At 47.3% G+C, this 11,853-nt stretch overlaps 1 protein-coding gene across 1 annotated transcript; it reads left to right on the top strand.

Annotated features, from left to right (window-relative positions):
* The first annotated feature begins 381 nt into the window (after window positions 1–381).
* IVNS1ABP (influenza virus NS1A binding protein) lies at window positions 382–11,742 on the top strand. Its single transcript, XM_027665252.1, is given in 16 exon segments — window positions 382–614; window positions 1,051–1,262; window positions 2,446–2,572; window positions 2,864–3,033; window positions 3,122–3,197; window positions 3,886–4,059; window positions 4,420–4,545; window positions 5,887–5,994; window positions 8,011–8,137; window positions 8,662–8,756; window positions 8,758–8,887; window positions 8,992–9,113; window positions 9,210–9,336; window positions 9,417–9,548; window positions 9,689–9,862; window positions 10,317–11,742. Coding segments are annotated over 14 exon segments (1,926 nt in total). The 5' UTR covers window positions 382–614; window positions 1,051–1,262; window positions 2,446–2,461; the 3' UTR covers window positions 10,571–11,742.
* The last annotated feature ends 111 nt before the right edge of the window (window positions 11,743–11,853 follow it).

Below are 11,853 nucleotides of genomic sequence, written 5' to 3'. Positions count from 1 at the left end.
CCCGGGGACCAGGGACACAGAGCTCCTGCCCGGGGACCAGGGACACACAGCTCCTGCCCGGGGACCAGGGACACACAGCTCCTGCCCGGGGACCAGGGACACACAGCTCCTGCCCGGGGACACCCGTGCGGCAGCACCGGGGGCACGGGGGCTCTTCCCTGCAACGGGGGCCACTTCTTTTAGGAAACCCGATTCCCGATGTGGCATTTATTGCGCAGATATGAGGAGAGTTTTGGAGCTGGAGTGCTTGAGGTTTTCCTGAGGTGGCATCAGGGTCATGGAAAGTTCCAGAGCGGGTGTTTGTTGCCTGTTCCCTCCCTGCTGCTGCTCCTCCTCCTCGTGTGCCCTCCCCGAAAATCCCGGCATAAAGAGCCCACAGAAGGTGGAATCCCAGCGCAGAGCTCCACCAGAACCCAACTGATTCTGTTCACAGACTTTTGACCAGGGAAAGCTGTCATCCAGATAGTGGTCTCTAACTTCATAAATCCTTTTGGAAGTACCAGAGACTGGAGACATGCCCAGTCATTTCAGACATGTCCTTAATCCATCGTCAGACAATTTTAGGCATTCGGTAGAAGAAGGCTATAAGTAGATGAGCACAGAAAAAGCCAAAGGTAGGAGGCTTGTGGGTCGGGGTCTTCTTTAAAATTATATTTTACTATAGTATTTTTGTTGTGTTACTTGCAAGTTACTTACTTACTGGTGCAAGCAATAGTGGTCTGGGATAGGATGTGGTGAAGGCAGAGCTGGTAAGGAATTGTTTGAAAATGGGATTCAGATCTTCTCACTTTTTCTCTAAGCACTAATTTAGCCCTCTGCTTGTCTTTGGGGGTTTAACAAGTGGTGTGGTTGATCTCTCATTAGGCATGAGAATGTGTTGGTGTCAATGTGGAATTTTTCAGGCTGTTTGCTTTTTGTGAAGAACACCTTGTTTGTGAGCTTGTTTGTTTGGGTCAGGAACTTGTACTTTGACACAGCCTGGAAGTTTTATCTGAAATACAGGGTAGCACTGTCTGTTGTCCTTACTTGATAACTTCTCCTTTGTTGCAGGTTATGATGAATGATTATCACAGAAGAAATTCATGTCTATAGCTCATAAGGACTTTATTACATCATCTTCAAGCCTGATAGTTTTGGAATCCATATTGCAGCTGCTTCTGCATTTCAACAAACATCTCCCCAGAGCACGGCAACTCAAGTGCTCTGTTCTAACACAGTGATACCATTGGACTATTTTAAATTTACAGTCATATATTTGTTAGGTGAGTTGATACCACTAACTGTGTGTACAGTAGTTAATACTCTAGCTGAAATTCTGCAAATTTTAACCCTTGCTGTGCTTTTTTTAATTAAACACAATAAATGGATAATGATCTTTGTAATTAAGAGAGAGTATTGTTGCCAGTTTAGGATCAAATGCTTGTAGTGGTAAGTGAAAATAAATGGATTAATACCAGAATTATTTTGGGGGGGGCTTTGCTATTTCTGCTACTGATTTTTGCTCTCTGCTTTTTCTGGTTTGGGTTTTTCTCATTTACTCTGATCTTCAGAATTTTCTTACACCTTAGATGGAAATACAAATTGTTGCTGGTAACATTCGTAGTATCCCACATATACTTTCCTCTGCAATTTTTTGAGAAACTGTACTTTTGTGTGTGTTAGTAGCTCAAAGTTACAAATTTGATTTTTTTTTTTTAATTACTATTTTTAATTCATTAGGTGACATCAGGGTAATATTTTAGTATTCTTAATTAGCTTCCTATTTGGAAAGTGGACTTTTCCTGTAAGTGCATAACTAAAAGCGAATCAATTTTAAGAGCTACAAAATAGCTTCCAGATCAAAAAGTTAGTTTCCTGAAGTTATTTTTCCTGCCTTGGACCAGTTCCCCTGAGGTGATGTGTTTATATATGGGTAAGATCTTCAGGGGAGGTTGTTTTAGCTTCAAGATGACTAAAAATCCATGGTCGTTGTTTTGTTGGTCATAATGTTGTTTCGTGAGTTCCAGCTGCTCTAAAATACTGAGTCATTACTCATAAAATTAAACAAAAAATATTTCTGTTCTACTTCACCAGTTACTTTAAATTCTTATTTTTCAATGTAGCTGTGCAAAAAATGCAGCTGACCAGTGTGATGCTGAGTGGAAAATGGTGATGAATAATGAGAGCTGGTGATAAATGTCCCAAATAAGATCTTTACAGAGGGGAGTGAAGCTTCTTGTGTAATCCAGGGACTTCCAGCTTGCTCCCATGGAGCTGGCACAGGTTCAGGGTGTAGTTCTGAACCTGCTACCTCCCGTGATGTGAATTCAGAGCTGTGCCCTTGGTCTGTGAAAATCATGAGCCCGTTTATCCTCCCTGAATGTTTGTTTGCAAACGGGGTGTTAATAGTCCTCCTGCACTGAAGCATGACATCGTATCCATAACCTTTATGCCTTTTCCTTGCAGCCAAACCATCACCAAAATGATTCCCAATGGATATTTGATGTTTGAAGATGAGAACTTCATCGAGTCCTCCGTTGCCAAACTCAATGCCTTACGGAAGAGCGGCCAGTTCTGCGACGTCCGCCTCCAGGTACCCATGTCCTGTCCCCTGAGGGCTCTGGGTGCCTCACTGCTCGGGAGAGGGGGCATTTCAGAGTCCAGTTTTCCTGAAAAATGTACACTGAAAAAAAATAAATCAGATGTGCTTTGAGAGGAGTGATGCTGACATTGTTTTCCAGCCAGAGATTGTTGATTGGAAAAACCGATTTGATCTGTGGCATCCACTTGAACTGTGGCTTTCCCTTTATGCTATTAAAATACAGATGTAATTCCAAAAATTCCTTACCAGCATGTGAGCTTTCTGTTTGTGTTCTGACTGCAGGTGTGTGGCCATGAGATGCTGGCACACCGAGCTGTGCTGGCCTGCTGCAGCCCCTACCTGTTTGAAATCTTCAACACTGACAGTGACTGCCACGGAGTGTCCCACGTGAAGTTCGATGATCTCAATCCAGAGGCTGTGGAAGTTCTGTTGAATTATGCCTATACTGCTCAGTAAGTGGTTTTCACAGAAAGCAGAGAGAGTAAGCTTTGGTTTGGAAGATCAAAATGATAACAAAGATAAATTTCTGTCTTTTAATAGGTTGAAAGCTGACAAAGAGCTGGTTAAAGATGTATACTCTGCAGCAAAGAGGTTGAAGATGGAGAGGGTTAAGCAGGTACAGTCCTCAGCTCCTCTGGAAGTCCTTTCTGCCTTCCCAAGCTGACAGCATTGTGCTTTTTGGTGTTAGTGAGGCAGAAAGTGATGCCTGTGTGTCAGTGTGAAGCTTCTGCAGGTGTCCCTTGGGGCTGCAGTGGCCGGGTGCCAGCAGTGAGTGCTGCTCCCACATGAGCTGTGTTTGTGCTGAGGGTCTCTGAACTCACTTTTGGAGTTTGTGCACCTGTGTGAGGAAAACAGCTTGGAATCCTGGCTGGTTGCTCACCTTGGGGTCCGTGGGAGCAGTGGTGTGCTTGCTTGTGTTGGGGACATAATTGAACCTGGAAAAAAGAATAATCCACACCCTCCTGAGTATAAAGTTGATAGTGCTTGATGCCACGGAGGGGGATACCTTTTCCAGAGGATAGGGATTCACCTCACCTGACTAAGGAGGTTGTAATGGGTGTTCTGTAGAAAAGCAGGGGGCCAGTGTCATGTCAGCAACTTCCAAATGTGTCTGACTTTTTCATTTAAATTTGCATAATCCTTTGGAAGGCAACGTGTCCTTTCCAGCTCTGACATGGGGACGGCAGCAGACAGCCACTGTCCTGCAGGCACAAAACAGCTGTTGCTGTATGTTGGGGTGGACGATTTAAATGCATAAAACCCTTGTCTCCTTGTGAACTAAGATGCAGCTTTTCCCTTCCCAGGTCTGTGGTGACTATTTGCTGTCCAAGATGGATGTGCAGAGCTGCATCTCCTACCGGAACTTTGCCAGTTCCATGGGAGACTCCCGTTTGTTGAACAAGATCGATGGCTACATACAGGAACACCTTGTACAGATTTCAGAACAGGAGGAATTTCTCAAACTCCCACGGCTAAAGGTTAGTTTGGCTTTGTAGAATTCCTTCTGGGACGGGATTTCTGAACAGCAGCCAGCAAGGATGGCTTCCTTTCTGGGGGAAGGAAAACTTGGTGTATTGACTTCTGCCAGCAGAGTGACAGTTATGGATCTGTGTAGTATTCATATGCTCTGAACCTTAACTGTGGAGAGGACACACTGTCATCCTTTCCAAGTGCAGAAGGTAGCTGTGGTTGTGCTTAAACACTCTGCTTAGTTCCAGAGCCTGGGCAGCTCCTCAGAGGTAAAGTGAGAGTAATGCTGACTGTGTAAAGTACAGCACGCTGCACGTACCAGGGTAATTCCTAGGGGGAGTAATGGTGCTTTTCTCTTCTCCTTCAAGCTTGAAATAATGCTGGAAGACAATGTTGGCCTACCCAGCAATGGCAAATTGTACACAAAGGTAATCAACTGGGTACAGCGCAGCATCTGGGAGAACGGAGACAGCCTGGAAGATCTCATGGAAGAGGTTAGTCTTCAAGAAAATGGGATTCAACATTTATTTTTTTTTTAAACGAAAAAGCCATTATGAAGGATGATCCCTTTTTACTTTTTAATTTTTTAAAATTTTTTTCACTTTTTGAACTATGACCCTAAAGAATTTAAATTTTACTGTAGGTACCCCTAAGCTGAGAAACTGGGGGGGTGTTCAGGTGAGCTGAATGAACTGTTCAGTCTGGTCTTCTGCTTTCCCTTTTTGCTCCCTGTTGCTGTATAGTGCCCTCAGAGTGGCGTGTATCTCGCTGTAGGTTTGGGGAGGTGGTAACTGAGGACTTGCCGTAGATTCTTGATGTTTTCCTCTTGCAGGTTTTGCTTGTAAATGCACAGTAAGTAAAAGCTTCTAATGGTTGTTCCTCCCCGTTGGTTTATCTCCCCATAGGTTAATTAACAAAACTAGGATACCAAGGCTGAAGAACCAAGAAGAACCCTCAAGTGTATTGACACGTACAGAAGCAGCAGTCCTGCCCCAGTTCTCCTAAGAAAATCCGCTGTGGGCAGAGAACGATGATGATGATTTAATGGTGTTTATTACTCCTTTTACAGGATACATTCTTTTGAAAGTTGTGTGTTGTTAAATGGCTTTACTCATGAATACTGATAGTAGATGTAGCCTGGGCAGTGGTTAATGGAAAAATTAGCGGGGAGGCAAAATTTTTAATTGGCTACAGGCTTTGCCAAATCTCGTGGAACGTCAGAATTTTCCGAGTTTGTTATTTACGAGCATGAAAGATCTTCAGAAACACTTGTATAGGCAAAGGTACATGTTGATACTGTCATATATTCTCAAGTGTGTATTTCCTCTTGGAACAAGCTTTGATCATGTTGGAACTCAGATGCATTTCATTGAAACAGCTGCATCTGATGTTCAGTGGTGGACAACAGTTCCCATACCTTTCCCTCGTTCCCATACCTTTCTTTTAGAGTCCACTGTTGGCTTCTCTTGACATTTTTTTGATGGAGATAAATATGTGTATTTTTCAAGCAAGAAAACTTGTGTGCAGGGATAAGGAAAAATGCTTTGCATGAGACTGTGAATTTGTGTAACTCTGCAAATTAATGTGCCTTTTGCTTGTCTGATGTTTCTGTGCTGGAAAAACAAACAGCAGAAGCCTATGGAAAAGGAAGATGTCTCTCTCAAGCTGAGAAGGTGTGGACCCTCCACCCCTGTTTGAAGATTGCCACCATGACATCTGCTTCCTTTCAGTGGTGCCCCTGGGCGAGCTCGGAGCAGGGTGTGCCGGGGGGATGTGCTGTAGCTGAGGAGCGCCGGGCCAGCAGCCACATGGGTGTTCTGTTGTTGTCTTTGCAGGTGCAAACGCTGTACTACTCAGCTGATCACAAGCTGCTTGATGGAAATCTGCTAGATGGACAGGCTGAGGTGTATGGCAGTGAGGATGACCACATTCAGTTTGTGCAGGTACAAATTGCAGCCAGCCTCAGGTAACCCCAGCTAGACTGGAGCAGGTTGCAGCACACCTGAAGTCTTGTGTTGTGCCAGCAGAGAAAGCAGCAGGAGCTGTCGTGGAGGAATACGCCACGAGAAAGTCTCTCTTTCAGAGCTGCTGCAGGCAGGGGTGCAGTCTCAGCCTCTGGTTTTTTGGCAGACTGAGCCTTTGCAAAACCCAGTGCTCTGGGTTTGACTTCAAAATCAATCTTGGCTGTTAGAAGAAAGAAGAGGCAGACAAGCACTCAGCTGTAGGAAGTCAACTGAGGCTTTGTAGAGTTATCCAGAGACTGTAAAGAATCTCGGGGCGCTTGGCTTGCAGTGGGGAATGCTGCTGGGAAATTCTGGCCCAGGGAGAGATTCCAGATCCAGGTTCTAATCCGTCAGCTGCCAGCGTCCGTTCCCTTTGTTCAGCTGCACTGGTAGTGTAGCTGCCAGGTCTCTCTGATCTAGAGGTGTTTTGACTGAGTGCAAGTCAGTCCTGTGCTTTTTGAAAGGGTTTTTTAAATTATTTTCATTTTTTGCATTTCTAACCAGGTATAATCCTCCTCAACTCCCGAAAACCACACAGCTTAGCAGAACAGAGGCTAAGCACAAAGAATAAAGAGGGACTAACAGATGTAAATTATCAGTTGTTTTATACACCTGAAGTTTGTTTAAATTCACTGAATTTGAAGCAGATGTCTTGTAATATTTTATAACATGCTGATACAAAATGTTTACGTCTTGGAACTTTTAGCAAAACACTGTCCACCCCAGAACATGGATGTTAGAAATGAAAAGAGAGGAAAATGAAAAGCCAGCTAATTTTCCACTTTCTTAATTGTTTTTAATAAGCCTTCACAGACTTCTCCACCTTTGGATACTGCTCCTTGTAATGCTTAGGAGTGGGGAGGCGAAGGTTCAGAAAGTTTGTTTTCAGAAATAAGACCAGGAGTCCTCAACTTTTTTCTAAATCCTTTCTGATAAGAAGAATCACCGACTTTAGACATTCCAAACAGTTGAGAGATCTAACACCAGTCTTGGAAAAATTGTAACTTTTAAGTTTTTGAGTTACAAAAGTTTGTATTTTCTGTTAGGGTCGAGGCAGTTTAAGGATAAGAGCACAAGGGGTTAACTGGATGGAGATTCAGCCACACCAAAACCGCTGCTCACCAATGAGCTGATGTTCAGGGGGAGCCGAGTGTAGCAATGCAGCTCCTCTGTGTGAGGTTATCGGCACTAGGTGTTGTGTTTTAGAAGTCTTGTGACAGTTTCCATGGAGATCAGGCTCCAGGGAACTCTGCAGGCATCACAAACTTGGGACTGTGGTCACAAACTCTGCTGCTGAGCAGAACAGACAGCACAGCAACTTCTGGGCTTCAGGAAAAGCCTGAACCACCCCAGCCAACTGGGCTGAAATGGGAAATTTGGAGGGTTTTCTTGATTGAGCAAAATAATGTAAGCTACAGTATAAATTTAATTGCAGATGAAAAGGAAGCAGAAATCTCCTGTTACTGGGAAGTATCAAGGGAGTAAAATCCAAGAAACAGCTAATCTGAGCACAGAGAGGAACTGAGGCGAAATTAATTTGTCTTCAGGGAATGAAGAGAATAGTTAATTCACTTCCAAATAGCATTATATAATGAACTCCAGTTCAGGAGCAGAGCTGCGAGAGGCTTCTAGTTGGTAGCTCAGCTGTGTCCCACTGCATGCAGCTCTTGCCTTGCATTTGTAAATGCTGTCAGTGAGGCAGACTCTTCCAGGGATTTGAAATGGTTCCTGCAGTCCCGGGATGAGAGCAGTCCCAGGAGGAAGGTGCAGGGTGGTTTGTGGCTGTTGCTGGGTAGGGAGGTGCTCTGCAGGAGGAGCTAAGTGTGCTCCAAGTGCCGCTCTGCGGGGGGGCACACGGATGTGCTCTGCAGTAGGTAGGGAGTAGCTCAGGGAAGCAGAGGTAGCAGGAGGTGTAGTCTCTGGCTAGGTTTCTGTAGCTGCCTTTTGGTTTTGCAGAAGAAGCCACCACGTGAGAATGATCACAAGCAGATCAGTAGCAGCTCCACTGGATGTCTTTCTCCAAATGCTACTGTTCAGAGTCCTAAACACGAGTGGAAAATCATTGCTTCAGAGAAGACCTCGAGTGAGTAACAGGGGCAGGGCTTGTCTAACAGATGTGTCTGGTATCGTGTACCCACCACCTCCTGCTCCCTGGGGGTTTCCTTCAGCATCTCTGAGGAATGCAGAAGTGCTTTTTCTTACAAGTAATTGATGGGATGTTTCTAATGTAACTGGGATCACATACATCTCAATTCCTTGTCTACAGTGCCATCCCAAATGCCGAGGTGTGCAGCAGTTACCCAGAAAAGCCTAAGGAGATAGGCAGTCCCTATTTAATTAGCAGAGCTCTTTGCTCTGGGTGCGTGTGGAGACTCTCCCAGCACATCCTTAGGTTGCTGTCTTACATTCTTCGAGTGCTGTTTTAGTACTTAAAACTCAGATTTTTCAGTAACTTCACACTTTTTCTAACACTTGGAAAACCAGTAACTAGAAAAAACCCAAGGAGATAAGGGGAGGAGCAGAACCAAAAGACCCTCGTTGGCTTTCTCTTGGGGTGACCCACGACTTTACTGACCTCGGCGGTCTCTCCTTGTCTCCCGCTGCCAGGTAACACGTACCTGTGCCTGGCTGTTCTGGACGGGGTGCTGTGTGTGATCTTCCTGCACGGCCGGAACAGCCCGCAGAGCTCCCCCTCGAGCACCCCCCCGGCTGCTGAAGAGCCTCAGCTTCGAGCTGCAGCCCAGCAACGTGGTGGAGAAGCCCATGTCCCCCATGCAGTACGCGCGCTCGGGGCTGGGCACGGCCGAGCTGCACGGCAAGCTCATCGCTGCAGGTCAGGGCAGGGGGCTGGGGGGTCCTCACCACCGCCCGCTGGGGTTCTTCAGCATCACAGCACGTGGGCTGGAACGGTGGTGCCACAAGAGCCTTTGCTTCCAGGTGGCTACAACCGGGAGGAGTGCCTGCGCACGGTGGAGTGCTACGACCCGCAGAGCGACACCTGGACCTTCATCGCGCCCATGAGGACGCCCAGGGCGCGGTTCCAGATGGCAGTGCTGATGGTGGGTGCACACACGGGGCACGCTGACCGCCACGAGGGCTTCCTCCGTCCTTCCGGGCGCTCCAGTGCTCAAGTGGGGGGTGTTTGTTCCACTCAGGGGCAGCTCTACGTCGTGGGGGGATCCAACGGCCACTCGGACGACCTGAGCTGTGGAGAGATGTACGAGCCAGAGATCGACGACTGGACTCCTGTCCCAGAGCTGAGGACCAACCGCTGCAATGCAGGTGAGGCCTCTGCAGCACAGGGGGCTGGGGTGTTTTAAATTCACTCCTCCTTTCCTTACCATTCTGTCCCTTGTGAACAGGCGTGTGTGCCCTGAATGGAAAGCTGTACATCGTGGGTGGTTCTGATCCTTATGGCCAAAAGGGACTGAAGAACTGTGACGTGTTCGATCCCGTAACAAAGTCCTGGACAAGCTGTGCTCCCCTGAACATCCGTAAGTCCATTGTGTAGTCAGGGAGGGGGAGAAAAGGGCAACCGCAAAACTGCCCCAAAGCAAACCCCAAACCAAAGGGAGCTTTACCCTTGACCTGCTGTGGGATGTTGGTGCATGGCTGTGCTGGCGTTTGCTTGCAGGGAGACACCAGTCGGCCGTGTGCGAGCTGGGGGGGTTCCTGTACATCATCGGGGGAGCCGAGTCGTGGAACTGCCTCAACAGCGTGGAGCGTTACAACCCCGAGAACAACACGTGGACCCTCATGGCGCCCATGAACGTGGCGCGGCGCGGCGCCGGCGTGGCCGTGCGGGAAGGTGCGGGGCTGCCGGGGGCTCTCGGGGAGGGGGCTGGCTCTGAGGGGGGCTCTCTTGGTAGGGGCTGCTGCTGCAGGGCCTGAGCAGCGTCTGGTGCTTGGTGAATGTTCCACGTTAAGCTGTGATGTTAGTAGAGTACAGAGCTGTGTTCCTGCTCGGGGAGGGCGCAGTACAGTAAGAACCTGGCCAAACCTTGTTTGGATTAAAGTAATCAGAGAGTTTTGGGGCATTCCCTGTTCGCTCTTTTCAAAGCACTCGAGAGCTGCACCTGTTTGCATTTGGACTTTGCCCTGGCTCTGACCCAGGTTCCCCTCAGCTGCCACGCTCAGGAGAGCCAAAGCAGGTCACCTTGTCACTGCCAGACCCCCTGGGGTTCCTCCTTCGGGCTGGGTCTGCATTCCCAGGAGGAGGCTGGGGGGTCCCGGCACCCATCCTTTGCCCTTCCCTTTGCCAGGCAAGCTGTTCGTGGGCGGCGGCTTCGACGGCACGCACGCGGTGAACTGCGTGGAGATGTACGACCCCGCGCGCAACGAGTGGCGCATGATGGGCAGCATGACCACGGCCCGCAGCAACGCCGGCATCACCACCGTGGGCAACACCATCTACGCCGTGGGCGGCTTCGACGGCAACGACTTCCTCAACACGCTCGAGGTCTACAACCCGGAGACCAACGAGTGGAGCCCCTACACCAAGATCTACAAGTTCTGAGTGAATTAAATCCCCTTTTCAAACTAACAGGCTTAGTGATGTAATTGTGTGGCAGTAGAGGTACACCTGTGAATAGGGGCGGGGAGGGCATAGACGTTGCCAACAGCAACACAGAGCTTTTGCATATTGCATATTAATGTGCTGTACATATTTTGTTTTGGAAAGAATATTGAGATGAAGGGGGTTTTTGTGTATTTTAGAACTTTTGTTTTGGTTTTGTTTTTCAAGATTTTGAAGATAAAGCAGGAGAAACTAGACTGGGCATATCATTTCAGGAGCTTCCCCCAGTGTTTGTTCTGTCACTTTGCACATGAAATGGCTTCCTGTAGGTGTGTTCTCGGGGCAGGAAGGGTAAAGTTTGAGGGGGATAGTTGTTTTTTCTTTCTCATCAGGCCTTGGTTTCCTTCAGTAACTGGAACAATCTGTAACAAGAAGCCTTATTTAAATAGATATAATGGCTATTTTTTTTATTAAAAAAAAAGCTGACATGCCTCTGCTAATACCTTATCTTTTACAATTGCCTTTTTATAACAGTTTTTATATACTCAGCAGAGTATTTTGTCTGTTGAAATGCACATGGCAGATCAGTGGTTATTGGAACAAAGAGACAACCTTGGAGTTCATAGAGACCGAGTGGGACAGTGGACTCACCCGTGTGGGAGCTTTGCCTCTGCTGCAATAGTGTAAGTTAGTCTGCACCACCTACCTTAGAGCTGCACAGGCTTTCTGAGACACCACAGCTGAGACTTCCTGGGGGGGAGGATTCCTTTGGCTCTGGGTGTTTTGAGGACGCAGAGCGCTTTCTGTACAGCCCTTTGTTACTCTGGGTGAGCTGATCTTTGTCCTCAGCTCGGGGAGGGGGGTTCTTATGGGTTTTCAACTCTTGCCAGCTGGCACTGAAAATGTGTTGTAGTAACTGTCTTAAGTTTATTTTTCTAATATTCCGAGCTGGAAGTGTGATAGAACACAAATAACTTGATTTCCTATGTGCTCATAGTCCTGTTTTCATTCACTCTCTCTGTTCCTCTGGATCAGCTGTTGGGTTGGGATGACTTGGTGTCTAATGTGTAGTGCTGCACACCTAACTGGGTGCCAAACTAGCACTGACTGCTTGCTGCTGCTGCAAACACATTAAAGGTACCTTTTGGGAAACCCTCGCACCACAGGCGTGCCCTGAGCTCTCTGCGTGTCCTTTTCTTTGCAAACAGAACTGTGGGATTCTGGAAACGACCCTTTGGATGGGTGCAGGTCCAGGAGCAAGGAAGGGGGTGTTTAACTGACAG

Source organism: Corapipo altera, unplaced genomic scaffold (assembly GCF_003945725.1).
Source record: "Corapipo altera isolate COAL_440 unplaced genomic scaffold, ASM394572v1 316, whole genome shotgun sequence".
Classification (NCBI taxonomy): domain Eukaryota; kingdom Metazoa; phylum Chordata; class Aves; order Passeriformes; family Pipridae; genus Corapipo; species Corapipo altera.
The sequence above is the reverse complement of the archived record's forward strand: the minus strand, read 5'-3'. Positions and strand labels throughout refer to the sequence as shown.